The sequence below is a fragment of the Coturnix japonica genome, chromosome 23 (genome assembly GCF_054131305.1).
Source record: "Coturnix japonica strain WE chromosome 23, WE-NBRP24, whole genome shotgun sequence".
Classification (NCBI taxonomy): Eukaryota; Metazoa; Chordata; class Aves; order Galliformes; family Phasianidae; genus Coturnix; species Coturnix japonica.
Window position 1 is genome coordinate 5,707,111 of NC_140685.1, and position 27,610 is coordinate 5,734,720.

The 27,610-nt window shown below is 50.1% G+C and overlaps 2 protein-coding genes across 7 annotated transcripts in view; one reads left to right on the forward strand and one right to left on the reverse strand.

The window, feature by feature from the left end:
* Nucleotides 1–3,862: 3,862 nt before the first annotated feature.
* Nucleotides 3,863–7,192, reverse strand: NPTX1 (neuronal pentraxin 1). The gene is made up of 5 exons (XM_015880190.3): nucleotides 6,638–7,192; nucleotides 6,330–6,537; nucleotides 5,857–6,101; nucleotides 5,534–5,713; nucleotides 3,863–5,458 (listed from the first exon to the last, which is right to left on the reverse strand). Exons 1-5 carry the CDS (start codon nucleotides 7,139–7,141, stop codon nucleotides 5,237–5,239), a joined length of 1,359 nt encoding a protein of 452 aa, XP_015735676.2. The 5' UTR covers nucleotides 7,142–7,192; the 3' UTR covers nucleotides 3,863–5,236.
* Nucleotides 7,193–17,961: 10,769 nt separating this feature from the next.
* The window catches only part of RPTOR (regulatory associated protein of MTOR complex 1), a 112,977-nt gene continuing 103,328 nt past the window's right edge, over nucleotides 17,962–27,610 (forward strand). For all 6 annotated transcript variants that reach the window (XM_015880020.3, XM_015880022.3, XM_015880023.3 and 3 more), the window contains exons 1-2: nucleotides 17,962–18,123; nucleotides 26,145–26,247. In XM_015880020.3, the coding sequence (XP_015735506.1) occupies nucleotides 17,962–18,123; nucleotides 26,145–26,247 (265 nt within the window). The remainder of the gene's footprint in view (nucleotides 18,124–26,144; nucleotides 26,248–27,610) is intronic.

The following is a 27,610-nucleotide window of genomic DNA, read 5'->3' on the forward strand; positions in this document are numbered from 1 at the left end:
AGTTTGCCCCTGTGGATGCTTCATCCCTGCAGGCATTCAAGGCCAGGCAGGATGTGGCTCTGGGCAGCCTGGGCTGGTGGTTGGTGACCCTGCACACAGCAGGGGGTTGGAACTGGATGATCGTGGTGCTCCTATCCCCAGGGACCAACTTAGAGGACTTTGTTGGGTTGGTCCCTGGGAGACAAGGAGGGATTGGCAGCAATTGGTCATTGACAGAGTTCTCCTTTCCCCCACAATCGTGCTGGTTCCTGTGTTGTAAAGACAAACCCAGCCAAAGTTTTCAGCCCTGAGGAGCAGCTCGCCATCTCCTGGGGAGCCTCAAAGCCATTTTCACATGGGAATTCGCTGCGGGGGTGGATAGAGGTTGGGAAGGAAGGGAAGTCACAGCCACGCTGTGCTCCTCTGATCTCTGTGCTGTGTGGGATCAGAGGGATCCCTGTGCCTGGCGGGGGCAGCCATTTGGTTCTGTGTGACCCCACCATTGGCACAGCACCTCTTCAGTGCAGCCACATCCTCAGCAGCAGAGCTGTGCACAGAGTGTGCACTGTGCCTGACCACTGAGCAATTCATGCATGCTCTATGAGCCTGGGCTGCTCTGGGTTATGGGGCTGGGGGTGCCCCATAGACCCCACTCTGTTCTACCTCACACTGCCCTGTGCTGTGCGGTGCTCGTGGCCGCTGGGACCTGGGGAGTCAGTTAAACAAAGCATATAATCCCCGTGTTTGGTGCCTGCTGGTGGCTCTGAACACAATAAGGGATTAACTTGGTCTTTATCTAATTGGTTTATAAACCAGGGAAGGGGAAATCGCTTTGTGAAGCATGAAACCTCCTCTTAATGGAAACTCAGAGACCAGAGCTTGTGTCCTTGCTAAGGAAACTCATGTGCATCCCTTCCTCTTTAGCTCCCTGATTGCTGGAATGAGCTTTTGGAGTGTCCCAGGAACAAATAACCTGGAACCAAGAGCTGCTCTGGAGCTTCCCATTGCTCTTCCCCATTGGGTGGCAGTAGGAGGGGTGAACTGCTTTCCTGCTTCCCATAGCAGGACACAGCTGTGGGCTGCTAACATCACCCCTGGCACCATTTTTAAGGCCATATTCATTAAAAGCAAATGAATGGATTTTCTTTTGACATCCTAATTAATAGTAAACGAGGTAATAATTATGTACCATGGTTTTGGGGGAGGTGAATGGAGCAGTGGGCTGAGTTGGGCAGAGACCCTGGAGGAAAGCAAGCAATGAGTGGTACCCCAGGTTAAAGAATACAATTTAAAGGCCACATCATCATCATGTAGTGAAGCATTGGTGTAGTTCACAGCACCAGAGCTCAGTGCAAAGGGTTTCCTTAGGAACGTGTGTTTTCCTGGGCTCTGCTGCCTCTGAGCTGTGCTCCAATTCCACGCTCATTTATGTTTGTATAATGGTCTGTTCCTTAAGCGCTGTGAGGACCCCCTGCCTTGGGGGCTGAGTGTGCTGCTGGGGGGGGGCTGCCTATCCCCAGCTCCACCAGCACAGGGCAGCAGTCAGAGCAGCCTACAGCCATGATCCCACCTCATGATGGGAGGGGAACACATGCAGGATGCACCTGGTTCAGCCCTATGGCAGCGTGTGGCTCTGGGTAAAAGGGCCTTGCAGCAGTGGAGCTGGGCTGATAAATGCTAAAATCTGCTGCAGGCGATCGCTGACCTAATTTCCAGTATTGCTGTGGATTCATCCCTTCAGCTGTTGCTTGCAGCCCGGCTGTGGATGGGCTCATGTGGGGAGAAGGAGGCACAGGGAGCTGAGGACCCAGGGGGGTGATGCTGTGGGCTGGGGGTGACGCTGTGAGATGCAGCTGGGCTGATGCCGACCCTGCTTGGAGCCCTGGCTGATACACAAAGGATGTGTGGGGTCCAGCTCCGCTCCCTGTGGATTTCTGATAAGCAGCAAACAAATGCTAATTACACAGCATAATTAGTGCGATGCCGCATCTATTTTTAATGTGCTGGGGAGATGTTCTTCCTTCCTCTCCATGGCTCTATAGGGCCATCCCACAGCGTACCAGCTGTGCTAACCCCCACACCCAGAGCTGCTTCACCCTGCGGGGGGTGGGAGACCCTGAGCACAGCATCCCCAGTGCTGCCCAGTGGGATCCCTAGGGCAGAATGGGAAGGGACCCCATGAAGGCAAAGCTCCCACCTGCAGCAGGCACCAGCTCTGAGAGACCCAGAACAATGAGGATCATTCCAAAGCCATTTTGAAGCAAACTAATGGGCTGTCGTGGGGGGTGAGCCTTCAGTAATGCTGTTCCTGGGGTGAGTTTGGCCTCGTGGGGTGAGGTGATGGCAGTGCCTTCATGCTGCAGTAGGGCTGTGCCAAGGATGCTCACAGCTCTGCACACTGAGTATGGGGAACGAAGTGATGCTTGTGCACCAAAGCCTCCCTGCCTGTCCCCTGTGCTAGAAGCTCATCCCATGCTGCCAGGGTTGTGCTGTGAGTCTCACGCTATAGGGCTCAGGCTCTGGAGACACATGAGCAGAGCAAGCTGCAGGATGTGGGTTACCACCTGGAGCTCCTGCCTTGACTTCTGCTGTCAGCTACACGGTGAGCACAGTGAGCTCCCTGCTTCTGCTGCCCCGGTTTCCCTGCAAGGAGCTGCTCCCAAACTGCTTCTGCTATGGAGCACAACGTGCAGGGGAGCGCTCAGCTTTGCCCCCACCTCCTCCACGTTTTGCTGGCAAAGAGCAAAGAGATGGTCACAGCCCCCAGCTCCAGGCTGAGCCCCCGCACTGCTCAGTGCCTCATCCATATTTCATCTGGCTCTCCCAGCACAGCAGTGTGGAGCAGCATACGGCATGGCACGCTCTGTGCTAATTAATTTAACTGCATGTTATTAAGTGTGTGCCTTTGGCACCGCATCGCAGCGATGCTGGGGGGGGGCTGCAGGCTGGGTGTTGAGGGCAGCTCTGGGTATTGCATGCATCCCACAGGGCACAGGTATGTGAGGGAGCAGCTCAGGGTGCAGCACCTCTCTGCTTTCCATGGGTGTTCTGTGTTGGAATGGAGTTGGTTTTGCTTTCCACGTAGCTTTGAGGCTGCTCTGTGCCCACCGTGCAGGAAGAAGGGGTGAGAGGTTTCTCTCCCACGTGAACCAGCAGCGAGCGCCCGGATCAGCGCAGTAAATCCCGGCTGCATCCTGCCCTTAAGAACTCTCCCTCGCCCCCGTCAATATTTCTGCGCCACCTCCCCGTGCTGTGGGCCCTGTCCTCACGCAGCCCAAGATCTCCATCTGCTCTAAAAGCCTCCTGGATTTAATGCACTCGGTGCGGGCAGTGCTCTCCTTTATCCGCGAGCTCTCAATGTTTCCTGGCTCCCACTATGAGCTGCAGCCCAAAGCTGTGGGGCTGAGCACTGGGGGCACCGGACTGTGCACCCCAATGCAGAATCCTCAGATCCCGGGGTCGTTGTGCTCACTGCTGCTGCTGGAGGGGGCCCAGGGGTGGGCAGCCTTGTCTGTGAAGCAGCTGGGCTGCAGGGGGTGGGGGGATGGGGGCACAGTGTCTGCACCAATCGGCCCTAAAACTGCTTCGATGTAGCGGTGTTTTACGCAGGGCAGTGCCCCGAGGGGACGTGGGCACGGTACAAAGGGCTGCAGGAACCACTCAGCTCTGGGACCCTACAGCTCCTACCCCCCCACATCCATCAAGTCACAGTGTGACACACCGGGACACGGTGCAGAGGTGGAAGGGCAGAGCCAGGAGTGAGGGCTGGGGGGGAAGGAAAGGCAACGTGTTCACCTGGTGAGCTCATCGTGCAATAAGCGGCTCCCGAGTGCGGCGGGGGGGGGGGGGGGTGGTTCCTGTGAGCAGCACACGCAACCCGGCGTCTTTCTTCACTCTTTTATTGTGTAAAAATAAAGTCAACAATTCATGTCATCTCGGCAATAAAATGGAGAGAGAAAAAGAAAAAAAAAAAAGAAAGCACGAGTATCATCAGTAGAAACAGTGCATTTCAGAGCTGCTGCTGCGGGCTGGAGCGTAATCGTAACCCATTCAGAATCCAAAGGAGACGGAGAGGAGGGATGGACGGCTTTGGTTGGCAGAACGGCTGTGATGGAGAGGCGGTTCCTCCCCGCACTTGTGAGCCGTGAACCCAGCGGGTCGCACCGCTCCGTTCTGCGCTTTGCTCCGCAGGGAACGGACTGACAGCGGTTCCTAAAGAGAGCACAGTCAGAATAACGGGCCCCGGGGGGGAAACCGGGGGGCACCGGGGGGGGGGGAGATGGCTGCGGCTGTAGTACAAAGCGGGGCTTTAGAAAAGGAAACCATACAAAATGTATTTGTCTCAAAATATGTTTTTTTCTCTATTTTTTTTTTCTTTTTTCTTTTTTTAACCTGCAGGGTCTCAGGGAGCGCTGCTTTAAATTCGTCATAAAAATACTCTTTTTTTTTTTTTTTTCTTAATTATCGTTATCATTATTATTGATAATAAACTTCCTTCGGTAGTAAGAGAAACAAATATATCGTGTTATCAAAAGCAGAAAGGCTTCGGACTTCTCAGCAGTCGCTAAACAACTTCCCGGGGGGGGCAGAAAGGCGGTTTTGTCACCAGCTACGGCACGGGAGGGGGATAAGGGTGGGGACGGGGCTGCGGGCGGAGGGGGGGGGACGTACCTGAGTGAGGGGGGGGCGAAGGGCTGGGCCCGCTCCTGCCTGCAGCCCGGGGTTATGGCTGTGGTGCTGGGGAGCGGTGCTGGGGGGGGGGGGGGGGATATACAAAGAGTTTGGCTCTCCTCGGGGAGAAGGAATGGGAAACAGGATGGGGGGGTTATGGGGGGGGGAAAGCACATCCTCAGAGCACAGAGAGAGGCCCGAGGACGGTGCTTATGGGGGTTGTGATCCTCCGGCAGCCCTGGGGGGGCTGCAGGGGGGGGGGGACAGGGATGGGGCAGGGGGGGGCCGGGCGAAGCGGGGCAGGCGCAGCCACGCCAGGCCAAGGCACGCAGGCATTGAAGAACGTTGGCAAGACAGAAACCGGACTGCGGGTATGAAGGGGAAAGGGGAGGGGGGGCCCGGCTCCAAAGGGGGGTGGGTGAGGGGTGTGGGGTGTGAGGGCTTCGTTCTCAGTCAGTTTTGCGCAAAAAAACAAACAAACGAACGAACAAACAAATCCCGACCAAAATAAATAAATAAATAAGAGGAAAACCCAAAATGACTGAAAGAACCCGATGAGGAGGGCGGCTCTCGCGTGTCCCTGGCCCTAATTGAGCTGGCGGCAGGCCTCGAAAGTCCACTTGGTGGCCCCGCCGTAGATGTCGATGTTGGTCTCAGCCCAGGAGATGACGTTCCCAGCCTGTGCCTTGCTGCTGCAGGTGGCCAACGCGTACACCTCGCCCGGGGACAGCCGCCGGTCCCACACGTTGAAATGTGCCAGCTCCCCAACAAAGGCCTGTGTGGCATCAAACCCTCCACCCAGCGTGTCCTGGGGGATGAGGGGGTGGCTGTCAGAGCCTCGTGCTGCTGCCGATGGTCCCGTTCCCCTCGCAGGGTCCCTTACCTGCTCCTGGCCCAGCACCAGCACGCCCTGTGGTTTGATGGGGTGGTAGGGGGCCAGGTTCTCGCCGCTGCCCGTCTGTGTGCCGTCCTGGTACGCCTCCCAGACGCCGTCCCGCGTGGTCCAGGTGACACAGATGTGGTGCCATTTGCCATCGTTGATGACAAAGGGCAGCTTGGCCACCTAATGGGGATGGGAAGGGGTCAGGGTGGTGGGGCTCCGTGCTGTCCCCTCCATGATGCCCCTATTCCAGCCCCTCTGTGCCCTCACCGTGCCATCAAGGAGGATCCCTCCAGCCCCCCCCCACCACCACCTCGTGCCCACACCTTGTCATTGATGAGGATCTCCATGGGGTTGTTGCCCCACTCGATGAGCACCAGCTCGTTGGCCTGTCCGGGCACGGCATAGGAGAACGGGGTGCCCATGCCGGGGGAGGCGCTGGATTTGATCCACATGCAGATGCTGAAGGCGTACATCTCGGGGAGGCTCTTCTTCACCTTGGCGTACATGTAGTTGGTGCGCAGGGGGAAGGTGAGCTGGAACCTATCCGGGGGGCGGTTGTCCTTCTGGCCTGTGTTCGGGGTGGAGGTGTGCTGGGACCCGGGGATGGGGGTCCGCGCCCCTCCCAGCCCCATTATGCAATAGCAGCGAGCACAAATCCCCCCCGCACGGCCCCGCTCCGGCCGTAATCCCCAACGCGGAGCATCCCCGGGGGACGGAGGGCAGCGCTCGGATCGGTCGGGCTCTGCTCGGCATCCCGCCGGCAGCGGGGAGCGGGTGGGGTGTGTGGGGCGGGTACCTTTCTCCAGGTCGCTGATGCGCTGATGCAACGACGTGAGGGTGCTCTCGATCTTGCCCCGCTCCTCGGACTCGTTCTTGGGGTTGTACTTGCCTTCCTCCAGGCTGTTGACCCGGGACAGAACCTCTTTCTCCAGATCGTCGATCTTGTTTTGCAGGATGTCCTTCAGGTTTGTGCTCTGTCCGGAGGAATTCATCCTGCTGAACTGCTGCGGGGGGGCGGACAGAGCGGGGACAGGGAGGGTCGTTAACGCCGCGTTCCCCCGAGGGCTCCGCGCTGTGCGGGGTCCGGGTGCGGGACGCGGGTACCTCCAGGTTCTCCAGTCGGGTTTTCAGGGACTGCAGCGTCTGCCCGAGCTGGCTGAGGGTCTCGGCTGCCGGCGACCGGGACAGGTCGCCCATGGTGTTCTTGGAGAAGCCCTGCTTCCTTCCCCCTCCGCCGCCCTTGGACTCGCCGGGCAGCGCATCCAGCACGCTCTGGCTCTCGCACCTGCCCAGCTTGGCCGTGAGCTCTCGGATGGTGTCCTTCTGGTTCATGATGGTTTCTTTCTGCTGCAGCACCGTCTCCCGCAGTTGCAGCACGGTGCTCTTCAGCTCCTCGGCCGAACCGCCGCCCGGAGCCGTAGCCGCGCACATGTCCCCGTCCAGCGGCACCGAGGTGCAGATGAAGCGCGTCTGTCCGAAGCTCTGAGCGCGGCCACGAAGCGCCGACAGCGCCAGGAGCAGCGTCAGGGACAGGGGCAAGAAGCGGGACAGGGCCGGGAATGGGGGCAGGGGAAGGGGCAGGGGAAGGAAGCGGGGCAGAGCGGCCATGGTGGGGCCGGGGACCGGGCTGGGCTGGCGCCGGCTCCGCCGCTCTCCGCCGGGCCCACTGCGGCACGCGGCCGCTCTTATAGCGCCCGGGCGGGGCCACGAGACGTGACGTCACGGTGCGTGGAATCCCGGCCGCGAGACTGGGGGGGGCTGCCGGTCCCGTGGGGGTGAGAGCGAGTGAGTGTGAGTGTGAGCGAGTGAGTGTGAGTGTGAGTGAGTGAGTGGGAGTGAGAGCGGCCGGGGGTGTCAGCGCGTGGGTGCGCGGGGCGTGGGTGTGAGCGTAGGCGTGCCACGGGGCGGGGGGGTGTGTAGAAGTGAGCGTGAAGCGGGGCCGCTGGGGGCAGCCAGAGGGGGCTCTAGCGGGTGTGCGGTGCGGTGCGGTGCGGGGCCGCGCAGTGGCAGTGCCCTACCGGGCTGCCCCGTGGCCGTGGGTACCGCGTGTCCCACAGCCCCGCAGCAGCCGGAGCTCCGCTTCCTCGAGCCGCCGCCGGAGGGGCCCCGAGGTCTGCCCGCAGCCGGGGGTTGGGACGCTGAGCTGAGCCCCTCATCGCCCCACGCGTGGAGCCGCGGTGCTGCCCGTCCCAACGCCGGGCGGGGATTCGGCGCTGCGTGTCCCCGGGGTGCGCTCGGTGCCGCTCCCAGCGCCGTCCGTCGGCTTTTTGCGGGGCTGTGAGGGGTTGCGGGATGCCCGGGGAGCTGTTTCCGATCTCGCCGTTGAGTGAATTCGGTCCTTTCGGTTCGGTTCAGCTCCTGCCCCACCAAATCTGCACTGCAGCAGCGCATATGGCTGGAGTATTTACATAATGCCAAGTTATCCTGTGAAATGTGAAGCAATTAATTTTGATTAGTGAAGTGGGTCAGGAAAAGACAAGGTCCTTCAGGCCGCGGAGCTGCAAAGGACGAAGCGCTGCCGCTGATGGGCATTTCCCTTCCCCCCCCCCCTCCCCCCAACCCCCCAGGATGAGCCCCGACGGTTGGCACATCGCTCCGTGACTCACTCCGTTGCCTTTTTATCACATGTGCTCACCTGCCCCCGAGTTCTGCGACACAGAACGCTTCCTGCTGACGGCACCGGGACACGAGTGGCCGTGGAGCTCGGGATGGTGCCAGCTCTCAGCGGTTCTGCAGTGCTCCGGGAGTGCTGTCACTGCTCAGTGCCACCAGAGCCACCAAAACGCTCAGTGACCTCGTGGTTAAAGGGGCTGCTCACATGGATCCTTCTTAGAGCCGTTTCCAGCACTGCCCCTGCCCTCAGCTCAGAGCTGTGGAATATGGGAGGATCGCAGCCCCGGGGCTGTGTGCTTTGCTTTAGGAAATTCCAGGGGGGGAAAAATATATATATATATATATATACATCTGCATTTCCCTCTGGGTTCCTCATTTCTGGCTTTATTGCAGTGGTTATCTCTCTTCTGCTCTTTGTGCTGTGTGGTGTTTGGATGCAGCCAGACCGGAGCAGAGGGGTGGATGTGAGGGGAGGGCAGGGGTGGACGCTGGGCAGGCCTCTCCCTTCCTCTGCTGGTTAGTGCCTTTCCTTTGGATAAAGGGATGCTGGGGAAAAGGCTGAAAAGACTGCAGGTCCAATTCTTCCGCCACAGGCGGCAATGTAAACTGAAAACAATGTTACTGCAGGCAATACAGTTCCATCGGGGTAAAACGGGTCTGGGAGGCGGCGGAATCAGTGCCCACTTTTGTTAACATCTGTGTGGTATTGACAAAGCTGTTCATGTCACCGAACCAATTTAACTAGGGAGCTTTTGTCATCCACAGTATATTATGCTGAGAGGAGACCAAGGTGACAGGTGCAGTAAAATAAACACTCTGATACTATGGTGATGGAGACCATATAAATACCTGGATAGGAAAAAACAACAGTGCTGCACTCCAGCAGATACTCACAGTAACCCCCCGTGTCTCCTCGTGTGAAGAAAGAACCAGAAAATATGAGAGAGAATTCAGCTTTCCCAGAACCACTGAATCATGCAGTGAGATCCGTTATTGCTTTTGCAGATTTAGGAGCCGGATAGATATAATGGAATAATGGAGCCCCTATTATTTTTAACTCTTCTCTCACCTCTCCCCAAGCGATGTCTGTGGCTGATTTATCTCTCCATAGATGGAAAGAGCTGAGAGCAGCGATCCAGGCCACTCGGAGGTGGTGTGGTGCTGAGCAGGAGCCAGCAGGAACATTTGTGTCTGTGATATGGAAGATTTTGGACAGCCTGGGGTGCCCCCCCTTGGGTCAGCATCCAGTGCAGAGCTGCAGCTCAGAAGTGTTCAACCCCAACCCCCCTTTTGCTACAGATGTGCAAAGGGCATTTTGGAAGTGGATGCCTGTGATCCCAGGGGCCGGGTGCAGAGCAGGGGGTGGAAGCTCTCTCTCATGTTTGTGGAAGCGGCTGCGCACAAGCCATCCTCCTGGGGGGGAATGCTGATTCCACAGCTAAGTCTCCTCTGTGCAATATGATCCATTATGGGATGGAGACAGCTTTGAGATGGGAAACGGTGATGGGCAAAGCAAGAAGCGCAGCTCCCGGCGTTGGTGCCTCTGGGGGATGGCAGAGCCGACATCCCCGGGGCTCATTGCTGCAGCCCCACTCCCCATGCATGGATGTGGCACGAGGATGAGTGCTGGGAACACAGCAAGGACAGCACCCAGGTCAGTGTGGTGCCACATGTGGGGTGAGCTGGGTGCTGCTGGAGCCCCATGCCCTGTGCAGCACAGTGAGGGCCGGGAGGTGAGAGCACACCGCCCCGCTGAGGGCTGCAGAGCTGTGCATAGGCAGAATATGTATTTTTAATGCCTTCAAAAATTTACAGATCTCATTAGGACAGCCTGAGCGGGGTGTGCAGTTGGTGCAAATGCACCGCCTGGAAGATGGAGTATTCCCTCCTGTAACAGACCAACACTTTGGACCAGAGTTCTGAAATCTGCTGCATTTTGCTGCAGTCTTTCTTTGCAGATCTCTCCCTCTCCATTTCTCTCTGTCTCTCTCGCACACATTCGGTCTCTCCTCCTTTTTTCTTCCCCTTCTTTCATTGTTCCCATCTCAGAAGTCAGTTTCCTCCTGAAACGCCTGACATTTACATCCAGCGAGAATGAGGAGGGTGCTCTTTGTGCCGGCACATCAGCGACGCTATAGGGGCACAGGTCCTTTCATTACAAATAATTAATTTAACCATACATTGCATAACATCCTAAAAAGCTTTCTAGGGCAATCTCATGCTAGCTGGATGCACAGCTCCTATCAATATTACATTACATTTGGGTACAACCGTTATGAAGTTTCATTAAAAATTTAATTTGTGGTTTCAAACTGCAGCTTTCCCTACAAAGTGTGGCAGGGAAACCATTCTGGATGCTCAAGGTCTGCTCCTGCATCAGCCAGGACTGCAGGAGAGCTGCAGCAGGGACTGGGGCTCGGGGTGGTGCTCCCTATGCTGGTACACACACCAAGAATCACTTTACCATCAGTAGAGCTGCCCTACAGCAGGAACTGGGAGCTGGGAGGGGGAATGGGACCCGCCGTCATGTTTTGTTAATGAAGTTCTGTTGCGAATCTTCAGCAGAAGCTTTGAATGGAGGGCAGGTCTGAAGCATCCCACATCCGCATCTCCGTTTCTGAATTGATTTGTACAGTAACTTCTGCCCCTCTCTGCACACACCAGAAGGACAAATGGCTTTTCCTGTGGAATGGACCCTCAGCTTATTTCTGTCTGGGATTTCCCATAGAAGGAAGCAAACAGCTGATGGATGCCTGTGCATGGAGCTCCCTGCCCCATGGGTCTGCCCTCCCCCCCACCCTGTCTGAGCCAGGCACAAACCTTGGCTCCATTTATTATAACAAACAACATTGGTTGTTTTTCCCCCACCAAACAAAGGAAGGGACATTTCCAACAGGCGTGGGGCATTTCAGCAGCATGCACAGTCCTGGTGTGTGCTCGAGGTCGCTGCACAAGATCGCTTCCCCTGCTGCAGAGAGGATAATAATGGGGAGTGGGTTCCTAAATCCCTTAAGCTTCTTTGATAGCTTCAATATTTATCCATAATCCTGCTGGCGCTCCGTACAGAAACAGCCAGGGCCTGGTCCCACCTTGCAGCCTTCCCTTTCCCCAGGAGGAATGCAGGGCGGGATAGGAGGGAAACATCAAAAGCCACAGACACTGTTGTGCCCCAGTTTCTTCTTGCGATTACTTATTATTTTGCACAGTCTCTTGCTCTCCTTCTCCCACGCTCTGTGCTCTGTTATGGTAATGTCTGTGGAGGCTGGGCATGCCTCTGTGCATGAAGGGAGGATGGACAGATGGTAGGACACCTCCAAGGGGGTTCCAAGCACTTATGGGGTGGGGGATGGCTTGTGGGTGTCCACAGGTCTGTGCACACAGGTGTTCTGTGAGCCCTGAGCAGGGAGCTCTGCCTGCATGCAGGGAGGAGCTGACTGAGAGCTCTGCTGGTGCTGGAGGGGCAGCTGCTACCTGCGCCACAGCTACTCTGTGCTGCTGCTGGGGAAAGCTTGGAACACCTGGATTAAAATGCAACAAGGCTTTAAAGACAGGATTGGTAAAAATGCCATAATGTAGAAGGAAGTCATTGCATTTGCCTGCTGTGGGACATGGCCCTTTTCTAAAGCATGGCTTTTAGTAAGGGAGAGGAGCTCTTATGACATTGAAGATTCTCTGCTGGCAAGGATGCTATTAGGGCTGGGTATGTTATTGATTCCTCTTCCAAGATACAAGGCTTAAGAAGCTGCGGATAGTGGGCATAACTGGAATGACACAGGAGCTGCTGCCAGCTGGTAAGCAGAGCTGGAGCGTCCGGCTGTGAGCAGAACTATGAGCAGAGCTATGAGCAGAGCTGGCTCTTCCCAGGCTGACACTGCAGTGAAAGGCAGGAGCCCAGCTGGGCCACAGCCAGCACTGGGATGGGCAGTGGGGACAGTGGGAGATCTACAGGAGGTGGAGGACTGCAGAGCTCTGGGCTCCTCAACACCCACTTTGCACTTTGCTTCGAGGATTGGATGCCACCCAAACTTGAGAACATCAGCACTGCCCTGCTTTGATTCAAGTACAGTAACCATGCCACCATTATGTGGTCTGTGGGTCCGACTGCCTTTTGCTGTTATTTCAGAAGGTTTTTCTGCATGGTACATGCAAAATAAGTATCACTGCAAACCCAGACTACAGTAGCTGCACTGCATTGCTTCCAAGGACAGAAGCTCTTGGCATGGTCCTTGGAAGCAGAGCGAGCTTCTTATGCTTGCCACATCCTGACTGCTCAATCAGCAGTTTAATGGGAAGTCATTAGTGTACTATAAATTCATACATTAGATTTATGTAGTGCTTATTTTACCACGTAGAGAAGCCTTTGCTTTCCAGCTGCATGGACGTTCCCCTGTGTAAATGAGAAGATCGTGTATATATTCATCCTGCTTCCATTAATTATAATAAGTCTAGTCACATTATTTCTTAGAAGCCTGCTGGAATCTCAGCAGTAACACAGCAGCCATCAAACCCACCCAAACCTGCAGAATCAGTGCTGAGCATTGTGTCACTCTGTATTGGGAACTTGAGTTTGAAGGCATAAGGAAAAAGGTTTCAAATGGTTTCTTTTGAGGGAATTGTGAAGAAGGGGATATATAAAAACATGCTCCTTCAATGGATAATTTCTCAGGCATAGGAAGAGATTTCTGTCTTTTGCCAAGGGAAGGACATTATTGGGGAGCAGTGCGTGGATCAGCCTGGGCCTCATGTTCCATTCAGGGTTGGTTTGGTTGGATTGAGGTCTCTTGGTTGTTGCCTCCTCTTTGGTCATCACAAAACCAAGCCTTTGTGGTTCTGACTGAAGCAATCTGTGTGCTGTCGTGTTGGGTATTTCCCAAGGCTGCTCCAATTGCCAAACTCAAGAAGAAGGCAGAGTATGAGAACTTCCCAGCAACATCCTGTGAAATGCTGAATTACTTCTCATTAAGCAGTTCCATTCCGGTTAAAGGGAATCTCAGGTCAGATCTGTGCTCTGTGGGTAGGTGCAATTGCAGAAAGGTGTATCAGCAAATGGATGTTTGGTCGAAGTGCTTTAACAGGCTCAGAAGGAGCCAGCAGAACTCACGGCTTCTATTTCTGGTGCACTGGGGTTGTTCTGTCGCTGAGTCAGAGCTGATAGGATCTATAGCAGCTACAGAGTGGTTGAGGAAACGTTTCTGCTCTTAAGAACGAGAAAACCAGTGAGTGTCTGCTGAGGTTACATCTATCATGTGTTTTTAAACACACATAGCCCGATAACCCAGCAAATTACCCACCCTGCAAAGAGACAAAGAGAGATAATGATAACAAATGAGCTCACATTTATGTAACGCCTTTCATGGAGATGGATAGTGAAGTGCTTTGAGAACTCTATTAACGCATCCTACAAACTATCTAATCTATTGTATCCCCACACGCATTGAGCACAGCTTCACTCAGGCTTTATGAGAAAAATATCTCCATTAAGCAACCCAGTTTTTGTAGGTCTGCAGAGTGGTCATTTCAGCCTCCACAGTGGGAGCAGGAGTGCGGAAATCTTTACATTTGGCAGTGACCCGAAACCACCTTTGGGCTGAAATGAAGCTGCTTCTTCATAGTCCAAATGACTTCCATCTTCTCTGCTACCTCTTATCAAACGCACACATTAACTAAACTCCACCGCCGCTGATTCACCAAGAAATGCCCTTTTGTAGCTCAGTGGTGGCAGAGAGAAAAGACGGAACCCGCAGTTTTTCTGCTTCTTGTCACTGCATCACCTCTTCTCTCTCTCCCCTTTTCTCAGTGAAATATTTTCCCCTGATGACAAACCACTGTATCCACTGAAAGGGCAAGGGGAGAATTTTGACCTGGTATTTGTTCTGCACTTTTCAATGGGAGGGAAGGGAAGGGAAGGGAAGGGAAGGGAAGGGAAGGGAAGGGAAGGGAAGGGAAGGGAAGGGGAGAATCCATCATGCTCCAGGTTGGGCTCTCCTCACTAAGACAACTCTACACAGAGCACCTGGCAGTCTTAGCACCTACACAGCATGTGTTTCCCTACGTGTGTGCATGTGTACCTATGGAAAAGCAAGTGAGAAAGAGGATGCTGTGCTGGGAAAACATCTTCCAGTTCTCTTCCTTGCAGAGGGAGGTCACTGGGATTCTTTTACAGGATGGAGAGTCCATTTCATGAATCATTTCTTGATGTGTATTGGACTTGGCACAGAAACACCCCCTTCTCACCTCCTGGTCTCATCCTCCCTGGGCTCCACTTTCTGCTCCCACCCTCCAGTCTCCGACTCACATTTACTGTAGGGAGATGAATGGGGAAGTCTGTGTGCTGCACATGCATAAATAATAGAAGTGATATCAGGCTTAGTTAAAAATAGATATTCTTCCTAATAAATATTTTACCTACTGTCTTTAGGATATGAAGCTTCCACGACTGAAGTGTTAAAACAAACCTTGTTGTTAGCCCTAAATGCAGAAGGCAGCCCTGGCAAAGCAGTGTCTGGCTGAGATCCCACACGTGGGGAAGGCGTGTTCTCATGCATGAGCACACAGACATGCATTCGCTATGGAAGCCTTCAAAAGAGCTGCCCTTTGGCAGAGCACGTGGACTTTGAACCCAGTGTCGACTCATGTGGTGACCTGCAAATGCGAGTAATGAAAATTAAAGATGAAATCTCCTGATGTTTATGAATAACTTTCTCCTTTCCATACTTTTCTGCCTTCTCACCTATGAGTGGAATTAGAAGCAGCTGGCTGAATGGGGCCGAACAATGGCAGCTGACAGGGACTGAGATAGGAGAATTTTTCATTAAAAAGAGTGGCAGGTGGAAGAATCTTTCAGAGTGTATTTCTAGAAGATAATCCTTCTGCATTTTGGTCTTTAGGACATCAGTGAACGTGGCTTGCTTGACACAGAGTTTCTATTCCCTAGACTCCCTAAGAACGAGGGCTTTACAGTGCTGCCCTAATCAAGAACAGATTTGTTAAACCTGGGTTTGGCTTTGTAAAAGATAAAAGCAGGGCTGAAACACAGTGGTTTGAGATGTGATGAGAGCTCAGAATGAAGCTCTGAAATTGGGGGTTTCTGTCTGTAAGTATGAAGGCTGCATACCCAGCAAGGCAATAGGTGAGTGCCTAAAGGAGGGAGGGACAACAGGGTGAGGGGTTTAGACATCAGATTGAAAAACAAAGGCTAAGAAAATGGGCATTATTTCATCTGAGGAAGGTGTAACAGAGAAAAATATACTTAAAAACATCTTTCACGTATGTAATAGAGGGTGAAAGAGGATAAACTGTTTTCTCTGCCTGCTGAGGTAGGAATGGAGCACCTGTTTTAATTTTAAGATGGAAATTAGCTGTCAAGAGCATGCTGCCTGGAGAAGGCAAGCAGTCTGTTATTAGAGGTCTGAAGAGATTGTGGTACTGTGGAAGTATGAACTAAACATTGAGAATAAATAAATCAGAACATTAAGAAAGCCCATGTGTGGCCCAGCAGAAGCTCGCACATAGCCCATGTGGTGTGCACTAGTGGTGCAGGGCTTGCCATGGTCCATTGAAACTGAGTAATGTTTTGCCTTTATAAAAGCTACAGAGTTTTCTCCACAATGAGAGAATCCTGATGCTGAACTGTGGTGTGAGATAAAAAGAAGCCCAGGGAAACGCTTTGCTTCTAACAACTATTTTTTATGGAGGTATAAATGGAAGATTATTTATGTCTCCCTTTGGTCCTTGCCCTGTGAAGACTGAAGGAAGATGAGAAGTTCTGATTAAAGCATACAGCTGAAAATGGCCAAAGAGAGCCCATGGCCGCTGTCCTGAAGATTTGTGCTATCAGAGAGCAGATGCCACGGGGCCAACTGCCTGGCAGTGCTATTCTTGAGCAAATCAACTCATCCCAACATCCATCAAAGCTGAAGAGTTAGGAATTTAAGTGGAGACTGATTCCCTGCTGACCCACAGCATGTGTCCTTTAGAAAAGGGTGTTGGTGAGGCTTATTCAGTGGTCTGATAATGCACTAGATATAATTTTTGTTTGATACTTAGAATATCTGGTCAGTTTGCAAGTTCACTGTCACTAACACTAAATGTTAAGTCCTTTTCATCATGCATTTAATATATATATATTATAATTTATTATATATATATTATATATGTATTTAACATGGAGATTGTCACCCTACCTGTTTTGGGCGCTGTCAGCAGAGCAGTGTCCCCTTGTGGGAGGTTCCTGGGGAGAAGCTCATGTATGGGCTGGGTTGGGGGTCCCAGGTCTGATTGGAAATGGGGTGTGTGGCACTTGCACACCATGGACAAGCAGGCAGTGATGTCCCAGCCCCTCCTGCATGTGCACGCTGTGTCTCATGGCTGCAGGCACTCGCAGTGTTTCACCATCTGTGGAGCCACAGAAGGCTCACAGGGAGCCTTGCCAGGTCCCTGTTTTCCAGCAGGGTATGTCTCTGATGCTCCCCAGCTCTTCTGCAGTGTCCCCCGTGATGAAGCCTAAGTGCCAGAGGTAGTCAAAGCTCCATCCTGAATCACTGCACAGAGCCTGGAGGAACGTTTGTTGTGTGAGCTGTGAGAGGGGCATGCAGCTGTTCCCTTGGGAGAGGGACCATCAAATAAAGGGGTAGAGAGCAGGGAACACACAGCTTTCCCAGCACAGGCCATGGGATCAGGGCAAACACCTGGCCTGGCTTTTAACCAGCCACTGCTTGCAAGCTTTGCTGATGTGAATAGAGGGACATCTGTGCTCACTGCCCTCCACCAGCTGTGCCCTTCAGAGGTATTTGCACTCCTGGGCCGCTCAGCATCATGCTCAGGCAGGACAGGCACTGGTACATTGCTCCTAATGCTGTCGGCAGCCAGGATTAGCAGCAGCACGGCCGTGAGGTCCATCTGCACTGTGTATGGATGCTGCAATCACTGCTCCCATTCTGATTGCTGTTGTCAGTGCTGGAGGTGAGCAGGGCTGCAGCTGTTCCTTATGGCAGATGCTGTGGCACCATGAAATGCTGAACCACGTGAGTTGTTCACACACTGCCTTGTCCAGCCAGCAGAACGGATTGTGAATATCGAGTGTGAATGTAAAGAAGATGGATTGTGCCTATAGGGTGTCTGTGAATGTAAAGAAGCTGAAAGCATCACTGGAAGTTAATATAAATCAAATTACGTGTGTTTGCTTTGATAACTCATGATTCTGCTTATAGCTCTTGGACGTTATCAACGTGAATGTGGTTTGTTAGTGATGAGAGTGAAGGCGCTGAAGAACTGCATTGAGAGCGATGTTTGGTGGCCCTGCTAGGCAGGGGGGTTGGAACTACATGATCCTTGAGGTCCCTTCCAACCCGGGTCATTCTGTGATTCTGTGATGTTAATGGACTTAATTAATTAATTAATGTGCAACCGCAGTCGGCGCTGTTTGACCCACGCGGCGCTCCGTAGCACGGTGTATTGTGGGCCGGAGAAGATGGCCGCCTCCTGGCCGCGCTGCTAAGCGGAGTCGCGCTGCCGGCGCTGCAGGTCGCTTCTTCCCTCCTCTCTCCGCCTCCCCCTCCTGCCTCGTCTCTCACCGATCCCTCGGTCCCGAGGGAACGCGGAGCCGCCATGGGCCGGACGCGGCTCCCTCCCCGAGGCCCGCGGGGGTAAAGGAACGAGGGGAGGCCCAGGCTCCCCCCCGGCAGCTGAGCGCTCCTTGGGGCCGTGCTCTGCCCTTGGCCGCCCTCGGGTTGATCCGCCGCCTTGTGCCCGCTGTGACCCCTCCGCCAGCCGGGCCGGGGGCTGCCGCTCCATCAGTGCCCGGAGCTCCCGCCCCGATGGAGTCCGAGCTGCTGCAGTCTCCCCTTTTGGGGTTGGGGGAGGAGGATGAGTCGGATCTGACGGATTGGAACCTGCCCCTGGCCTTCATGAAGAAGAGACACTGCGAGAAGATCGAGGGATCCAAGTCCTTGGCGCAGAGCTGGAGGATGAAGGATCGGGTAATGGCTGAAGGAGGGAGGGGGTGGGCAGGGAGGGAGGGAGGAGGGCTGCTCGTCCCCCATTGGGGCTGTGGGCATTCATCCTGATGGGGTAACATGGTTTCCATGTCTGCATGGTGCTGGGGCTGCAGGCCATGGAACAGGCTGCCCAGGGAGGTTGTGCATGTCCCGTCCTTGGAGGTGTTCAAGACCAGGTTGGACGGGGCCCTGGGCAACCTGATGTAGTAAAGGTGTATGTTTGGTGGCCCTGCTGGGCAGGGGGTTGGAACTACATGATCCTTGAGGTCCCTTCCAACCCAGGTCGTTCTGTGTGATTCATTCTGTGTGCAGGCAGGTGAGAGACAGAGAGAGCTTTGTTGGGTTCTGTCCAACTCAGGAGATACTATGACAAATATGTATCACAGCAACACGCTGAATATCTCCCTCGTTTGAGCTCTCTAAGTGGAGTTTGATGCTCTTCAGTGAAGGCAATGAAATTAGTGAGGTCTCACAGGACGCTGTGGATCAGCAGGTAACAGCACGAGGTGCAATGAATGCAGTCGTTACGCTTGTTTGGTGGTGAAGGTGCAGGAAGTGTTGTGGTTTTGAAGTTTGCCAGCAGCGTGTTATGTGCAATGTAAAATTAAGGTGTTCTTTGTGTGTGTTTGAGAGACAGGAAACAGCTCATGTGAATCTGGAGACAGAGGACAATTATTAGATGAAACATTTGCAGTGTTATAGAACGGTGGCTCTCTTATGTTAGAATTTGTATTGTATATAAGAGTGATGGGCATCTGATGGGATGTCATCAATCCAGAGCAGTGTCTGTGTTCCAACTTAAGTTAAAAACAGATAGGTAGACATACAAAACACCAGAGAAACATAGAGGATAATCAGCTTCAGTCCTTCAGTTCACTGAATGTGCTTTGGGTCAGAGGATTCTTGGGGTCTCATGGTTGTGATACTCATATATATTTGTATATGGCTGTATGTGGTTTTGTGTGTGACCAGATTTCCATTACATTTCCACTTCCTTTAGTAATACTCTGACCTCAGCTTGGGATCTGCAGGTGAAACTCATTCCTTTAATTTCTTTCCAGAGACATTATGACTGGGAATGAGGATGCTGTACATTCATTTCCTAGAGAGGCATTCACCCAAACAGCTCTGCAGAGTGTTGGGGAAGCAGTGGCAGAGCCAGGATCATCTGAGTGATTATGTACTGAAAATTTGACTTGGCAGATCATTAATGGACTGAATTAATTTTTTGTTTAGAGTCTAATTTAGATGAGCCACAGGACACAGTTTTGTAGGTATGCCTCCTTTAGAGGGTTTTGGCATGGAAGCTGTTTGCTCTACTAGACTGTGGAGGTGGGATGAGATTACTTGTCTATTTTAGTGATCCTTCTGCCTTCCTGTGGATCTTCCTGTTTGCTTGTTCGATGATGTGCAGAGCTGTCTGTTTCTAAATTGGGAATGTCATTGGCTTGATAATCAATAGGTTACAGCACGAGCATGAGTAAAGAGGTAGTAGTAATCAGTTGTATTTGTTATAGTGCATTTCATACATACAAAGGGAATCATCTCAGTGAGGAGCAGAGCAGTGGTTACAGCATTATGCGCCTGTGGGGTTGTAGTTTCTATCTCTCAGAGTACTCTGCATGTCTCACAAAGCTCAGCAATTCAGACCCAGCATTATGGAGACTGAGACTAATTTCGGTGAAATAAGAAAGTCGAAGCATGTCAGAATGTTTCTGATTATTCCTTCTGTTTTTGCTGTGAGCTTGAAACAACTTCTCAGAAGTGCTTGTCACTGTGTATTTGGACAGCTTTATTTGCTCTCATTTGGACAATTTTGCCATTCTGTGCAATTACCTCTTGCTGATGAACACGACTTTCTTCCCTTCCTCCTGAATTCATGTTGCTGCTGGGTTATGCTCTCTGGTTTTATAAAGAATTCCTCTCATCGTCTCATAGCTGATTTCAGAAGGTTGCTTCTATCTGTAGAGCATTGCAACACAGTGAGGAGAAGTTGGTGTTATGGCCCTGAGTCAGCATTGGAGGCCTCTGACACCTGTCTACAGTTGCTAATCAAACTAAAACCAACATGTAACTGTCTCTGTCTGAGTGCTACTTTGTCACACTCCCCTGGTTTGTTGTTTCCCTTCCTGGTCCTCGCCACCTTCTTCCCATCTGATTCACCTCTGCTGTGCTTTTCTCTCTCCCAGATACTACTGAAAGACTCGGAGAGGGCTGGAGGGGTTGTACCTGTTATCTCTTGTGATTTGAGAGTATGGAAAACATTCTGTTATTCTGAATTTGATCCGTTCACCTGTCAAAGCACAGAATGAGCCTATATTTAAAGCAGGAAGGTTGTTTAACTGAAACAATCCCCTATTTGTAGAGTTGCAGGTAAAAATCTATGGCATTTTTTCCCCATGAATCATGGAGAAACTACAGGCAGAGGCTGGTTCTGCCCTTATTTGTCATCTTGAGCTATGCTACATTGCGATCCTAACTTACTACAGCTATAGGAAATTATTCCACTAAGATTTGGGAATGGAATTACTTTTTTTTTCCCCTCACCTTCTTCCATTTCCGTAAAAACCCCAGAGTTTATAAGAACTTGAAGGTTCTTTAGAAGGCAGGAATCTAATAAGAGGGAAGAATTGAATAAGAAAGGTAATCAGTAGTAAATCTAGACAAAATAACGGAACATTCTCTCACCCCCTTTTCATCCTTTAGGACTGCTCTGAAGACATTTAATCTTCTATCTCCCGCTTCTCTGGACTACAGATGCCATCAAAGTGACACTGCTTTGATCTATTATTTATTTAAAGAATATTTTTAACACAAGGGGGTTAGAGTTATGCTTTGTATATTGAATTAAATCTCACAGCCTCAGAAGCAGTCAAGTCATGAAAGCTGATTTAAATAAAAAGGTTTCAGATACACCCGCTTTTACTGACAAGTTGCTACTAAACTCAGGATATTTAAATTAAGCTGTGCTATACTTATTGATTTCTAAAATAAGTGGAGAGCGAGAAAGCTGGTTGTAATAGTTTCACTTAAACGTTTTGTTCCTGCTGCCTCATAACTTGCTGAGTGAGAATTAAATCCTGTTTTTGTAGAAGAGGAATACACAATTAGGTTTCTATGGAAATGCAGATGAAGGCAGTGCTGCATACAGATGCATTTAATTCAGACAAGGAGCATTTACCTGCCTTCATGGCAGATGTTTCTTGTGGCAAAGGAAAGCAGTGAAGGGTAGCTGCACTGGGAGCTTGTGCCTGTTATTCCAGCTTGAACTTGATGCTTTGGGCGGCACCAAGAGGCATTTGGCCACTGAGGCTGCTGTAGCAATAAACAGGGTCTTGTTAGCCTAGGAGCTCATATGTGGGCTGCAGCCTCCCCTTCAGCTTGACTTCTTGCATCTCAAGCGTTTGTCTTGTGTTTTCTTCTGCGTTTTCACGCACTGTCAACTGTGTTTGTGCTTAAGGAACTCCTAACCCACTAAGTTAGCCCAGGATCTAAACTGAATGCAGCGTAGTTCCTGTTCTCCTGCATGAGGGTGAACTGGTGTGGCTGGCTTGGAGCACTTCACTTGGCAGCTGTGGGGCGGCCCTGGGAGCAGTGGTGATGTGTCCCTCCTCTGGCTGTGGCTGAAAACCACTTTAGGTCAGTGGTAACAGAAGTGGTTGTTGCTGTACTACAAGGGGTGCAAATTGAGACGTAGCCTGGGGCGCTGCTGGTGGACTGATATCTTTCGAAGTGAAAACCAAAACAAAGCAACTCAGCTTCTCCCTACTCGAACCCCCTGCTGCAAATAATGAGCACTGCCATCCCACTTATAGATCTGCATCTCCTCTTACCTAGAACAGAGGTCATTCTGGGTTAAGATGGTTTGTATTGATTGAATAGAGCTGGGAAGCTCGTGCTGTATCTACCATTGCCTACAAATGTTCTTATCTCTAAGCAGTGAGAGCAGATTTCAACAGCTCTGAAGAGTGTGGCTGGTCATATTTTGAAAGAAGAAGCTCTTGCCGTTATAGAACAGTAACAAACACTGAAATCTTTAGCTCGTTCAATCTCCAATCCCATTGATTTTGCTGGTAGGGAGATATATCTATAAGGTGGAGGTAATAATTCACTCCTGTCAGTTACAGTTGTGTTTCTGGTAGGCTTAGATTAAAATCAGAAGATACTCTGCTACATCTGAGCGTCACACTGAAATACTTTTTTCTTCTGTAATTTAAGGTAGGAGGCTTTGAGATAAAGTCAGTGGATCTAACTTTGTGGAATTTCAGAGATTATAGAGTAAAAATACACTCCTTTATTCACCTGGATTTAATCATATAATCTCTTTTTTTCCCCCTAGGTTTCCAAGACCAGGGAACTGTATGGGGAATTTCCTCCAGTCTGTTAAGAATTGGGAAGCAAGTCTTCTTTTTTCCCACTCTAAGCTTTGGCTTAAGTCCACGTTTAAAGAATGGAATAGGCAATGCATATATAAAGCACCACACAGCCATGAATTTGCTATTTCTACTTCCTCTAGGTGGAGAAGAAAATAATTATTGCAAATCTGAAATTTTAATGGCTTAATACACAGAAATGTCCAGGAGTCTCGTTCCCTTAAATAGCTCCTGGAGAGTGCTTCGTTGTAATTATATTTGCAGTATGAGTAATAAGCGATAGAAATGCAGTGTAATGTGTTGGAAAGGAGCTGACAATATTATCGCTAGCAAAGATAATTTTAGAGTGGGGAGAGACTTCACCATGAACGTGAAATGACAGAAAATTACCTTTTTTGCTCCATTCAAGAAAAGTGCAATGAGAAGATGAGTAATTCTGGATGCTGCACTTAATTTTTTTTCTTGGGTGCAGTTGTGGCCAATCAATACCACTTTCAGAAGCCGTTTGCTAATGCTTGGCTTCTTCTTTGTGGGTTTTATTCCCCCTCTGCTTTTGTGCAGCTGCAGGAATTCAAGGACACCTCACTTCCTTGGGGCTCTGTCCCTTTTTGGCCTCAAAGATTTTCTGGAGAGGTTTTTAGGGTTTCCTTGTTTTTAATTGGACACATTGTTTTAATTGGCTGCTGTTGTGCTGGTCTACCATGCAGGTCTACCCTTGGGCGTTTCTGAAGGTAACAGCACAGTAACTCCACTGGTAACAAAGAGGTGATTGATTGCTCCTTGTAGCTCTAAGATGCCCTTAGCACTCAGGGCCCTTCTGGGAATTCAGCCTCACCTGGCCCTGGCAGTGTTTGGGTGCGGATCCTCCCAGTTCAGATGTGCCTCCTCAGCCTCTCCATGCTTTCTTTCACTGCTTAACAAAGGGGAAGGGATGTTTAATACTGTTCTGCTTCCTTGCATGTCTGTTGCCCTTGCAATGACTCTGAAGTTGCTTTGCATCATTTCTTACCCCGTCTCTAGAAGGAACAATTTGAGATTCTTCAGCCAAAACACATTCAATAATCTTTTCCCAGTCATCCTGGACAGCTGGGCTCATTGGAAAGTTGCTGTGTGCTGATAGTTCTCAGGTGTTCTGCCTTTCATCCCTGCCCTTCTATGGCTGTGACTCAGCCTGGGAGCAGTTCTGTTGTGCACAATACCACCCATCCCTGAGGGCAGATGGCTGAGGTTGCTGGGCCAGGACATGCCAATTGCTGCTGTTCTCCATCAGGGTGAAGCACATGCTGCTCTCAGCACATGAACAGAGTGTGTGTGTTCGTACCTTGGTTATCATCTGGCAGCAGCGATTAACCTGCAGGTGTAAGGAGCACTTAGGGTTTGTGCTTCAGGCTTTTCTCTGCATTCTCCTGTTTTTATTCTTTACCAAATATCTGTTCTTTTGGTTTTGGTGATGGATTTGGTCTTGAAATGTAAAAAAACTTGCAATGAGTTTTTATGACAGATGAGAATGTCCCCATAGTTCTTGTATTACAAAGCTGTCAGTGCTGTACAGAGCTTCTTGTAGTAGCTTCTAAAACAGTTCAGAAATGCAAAAAGCATTATTCAGTGCATTGGGTTCAGCCTTTCTTTTGATTTGCAACGATCCAACGTCACGGATGTTGAATAGGAGTCAGAGAGGAGCGCAGGCGAGCTGTAATTCTTGCTGAAGATGTGCTCTTTATTAGCAGAACAAATAGTCGTGAAATATAATACTTTATGGCTCTTGTGGGGAGGTAGACAGAGGGGAAATAACCCCATTTGTCTTTGGGATCAGTTAGACTTAACTTTTCATTACTGGCTCGCTGTCTGTTCTCAAGGAGAAATGCTTATTTAAAACACAGAACTTGGGAATATAAGATAAATAGCGGCTCGTTCAGCATAAGTCACAGATCAGACATTACTAGTAAAATATTGAAAAACAAGTATTAGACCATAAACGGGAAACAATAAATAAATGAGACACTGATTGCTTGGCAGGACGTGTTCTCCAGAGGGAGCAGTCTATGTGCTCTGTGTCCCGTTGCTTTCTGTGCTGCCTGTTGGCTTTGGGACTTGTGCTGGGGATGGCAGCACTGTTGATGCTGCATCAAATAGAGTCCAAGAGTTATTGTGTGCGAGTGGGGGTATCTGGACAGAGCTCTGTGGAGCTCTTGGGCAGTTTAGTTCCTTTTAAAAGTTAGGCCAGTCCTATAACATACAGAACTTGTGCTGCACAAACTGAAAATGTTAAAGCTTTGGGGCTGTTCTTCAGTCCATTTCTAATGCTCAGTATCACTGTGTTCCCTTGAAAATAATGCATGTTTCTTGCAAATAACCTGTGGTGCAGCAGCAGGACTGGGGCAGGAGCCCTGTGCTCTTCTGTGTGGGTCACAGCACTAACCCAGCCCAGGAATTCTTCTTGAAGACACTTTTCTTGTATGCAGGCAACATGAAATAGATCAACAGCAAGGTGCCAGCACAGAGAGGGCTCACTGCAGATGGGGTCCTGTGAAGCTCACCCTCTAGGTGCACTGCTATGCACCACTCTCACTTACTTGGGTTTCTTCATCATGCTGGTGCTCTGCTTCAGGGTTTCCTTCCCGATGTAGAACCTTTTCCCCTTCTCAGTGTGAATAGTGTTCTGCTCCACTTTCTGCTTCCTTTATAAATTATACATTTGTGTGGCTCTAGCTTTTTCTATGAGCACACAGTTTGGGCCTTTTTCCTGCTGTTCTGAATGGTAACGAGCACCCTGGGGAAGTGGGGCTGCAGGTGGCTGTGCTCTGCCAAGTGCAGCACTTTGCCTGTGCTCCATTGGTGCTGGAACACAGTTTTAGGTAGTGGGATGAAGGAGTTTAGAGAAGATAATGAAGCACTAAAATAATCCTTTTCAAGTATTATTTTTAACCTGCTATGGTGTTTAGTAATTGGTTCATTGCAGCTCAGGTGTCAGTGGGTTTCTCACTGCCATGTGTATAGCAGTCTCATTGACTGAGGAACACAGCTGTACATTGATCACAGTGTGGTTTATCCCCTTCTGTTTTGCTATGAGTATCCAAGAGAGTTCCAAATCTGGATGATTGTGATGACTTGAGAGGAAGTGACTAAGACAGCGTCTGTCTAAATTGCACGTATTGTTGTGTGTCACCATCAGATATCTAATGGCTTCCTTGGTCGTTTGGGCATTTTTCCTTCTATTGTTTTTGGTTTTAATATTGGAAAGGATATAATACATTCTCATATTGATCAGTGACCCTGAATGGCATATTCACGTGTCTTAATAATGTATCTCAGTTGAGCAATGACTAATTTAAGATGTGTAGAAGAAATCCAGTGACATCCATTTCCATGCTGTATTAAAGATAAAACATGTAAAAATAGTAATGTAAAGAATAAATGCTATTCTTGTAGTGTAAGTACTGTTCTATTTAAACAGTATTCTACTGCTCTATTGAGAAATGAAAGATGTAGTCAGCCTTGCCTTAAAGTAGTCCATGTTAAAGAGCAGATAACAAAGTGTAGCTGAAACTTCAGAATTTATAATAGTGGTAGAATTTCAACCCCTGAATGGATCACTTTCCACACTAAGTGAACACTTTGTTGTCTTTCCAGATGAAGACTGTTAGTGTTGCCTTAGTTTTGTGCCTAAATGTCGGCGTGGACCCTCCTGACGTGGTGAAGACCACTCCGTGTGCCCGCCTGGAGTGCTGGATAGGTAAGTTGAGAGCTGCTGTGTGGTCATCCCAAACTTGTGTGCTTCCTGAACTTCAAACTGGGGTGAGCTGAAGGAAGTCTGGTGGATGATTTGTATGTGTCCATCAGTAACTGCTGCCATAGGTCACCTTTTCTGCTTTATTTTAAAATGAGATATCATAGAGAAAGAAGAACAAGCTGCTAATTACCTACCTGCCCTTTTTCTTTTTAATTGCTGTAGACTTATAAGTATCTAAGGAGATTTCTGAGCTGTTACATCTTTAGTGTAAAAACCTCTTTGCTCTGCAAAGGTTTACAGTCACCCCATCTCACGTGATAGAGAAATGTCTTTAATATGTGTGGACTTCACTGCATTTTGAGGCGACAGCTCTGAGGCTGCTTGAATTGGGAGTGTAAATTCAGAAGAGCTGGAGCTATTCCCAAGAATGTCTTCCATCAGTGCCTACACACGGGCTTTTTATTTTGATGCAGCATTGGGTGACTTCCTCATTCTTTGTTAGGAAGCCAAAAGTTTCCTTGCTTTTAACACTGTGTGATGCTCAAGAAGGGGTAAGTCTGAAATATCTTGTGTAAGAAAATGAAGATATCTGGATTTCATAGGAGAATGGGAAATATCCAGTCTTTAGCAAGTGACACACGCAGAACTATAATCCTACCCCTCAAGGTGCATGATAGGCTGCAGTAGCAAATTTATCATTGTACAAATTAAACTTATTGAAAAAACAAAACAAGAAACTGAGAAACTTCAGAACGTCTCATTTCTAACTTGCTTTATGAATCTGCAGCATCTCATTATGGTGCTTTTTTAACCAAAAAATGCTGATGACTTTATAGCAATTAAAAAACCATGAGCGTGCACTAACAAATATGTCTAGTCAGTGGAGAGAACAGCTCCTCGTTTCTCACTTGTACATGGGTAGAGAGCAAAGAGAACGAGGAGTATTGCAGAGTCATTAAAATAAAGTTATTAGTGCTTATCATCAACAAAGAGAATTTTGAATGCAGTTTTTTAATTAAATTTTTAGTGCATTTCTGTACAAGCATTCGTTTCCATTTCTTCTTCCTTCAGAAACTTAAAGCTGCGTAATCTGCAAAAATATCCTTGTTTTCCCTTCTGTATAGTGGTCTTAGGAGAAGCTAATGGTGTGTATTGTGGAAGCATAATGTCTCTGCCAGATGTAGAAACAAGTGTGGAAAGCATTTTGGGGCTGTTGCTGTTACTGAAGGCTGAGCTGCGATCATCAGCCTGTGCACTCTGGTAACAAATGGCCATCAGCATCTCTGCCAGAAACCAGCTGCAGCTCCTGCTGTGTTTCCAGATGTGCCTTTGGAACATCAGGAGCGTTGTGGTTCTCTCCAGAGCT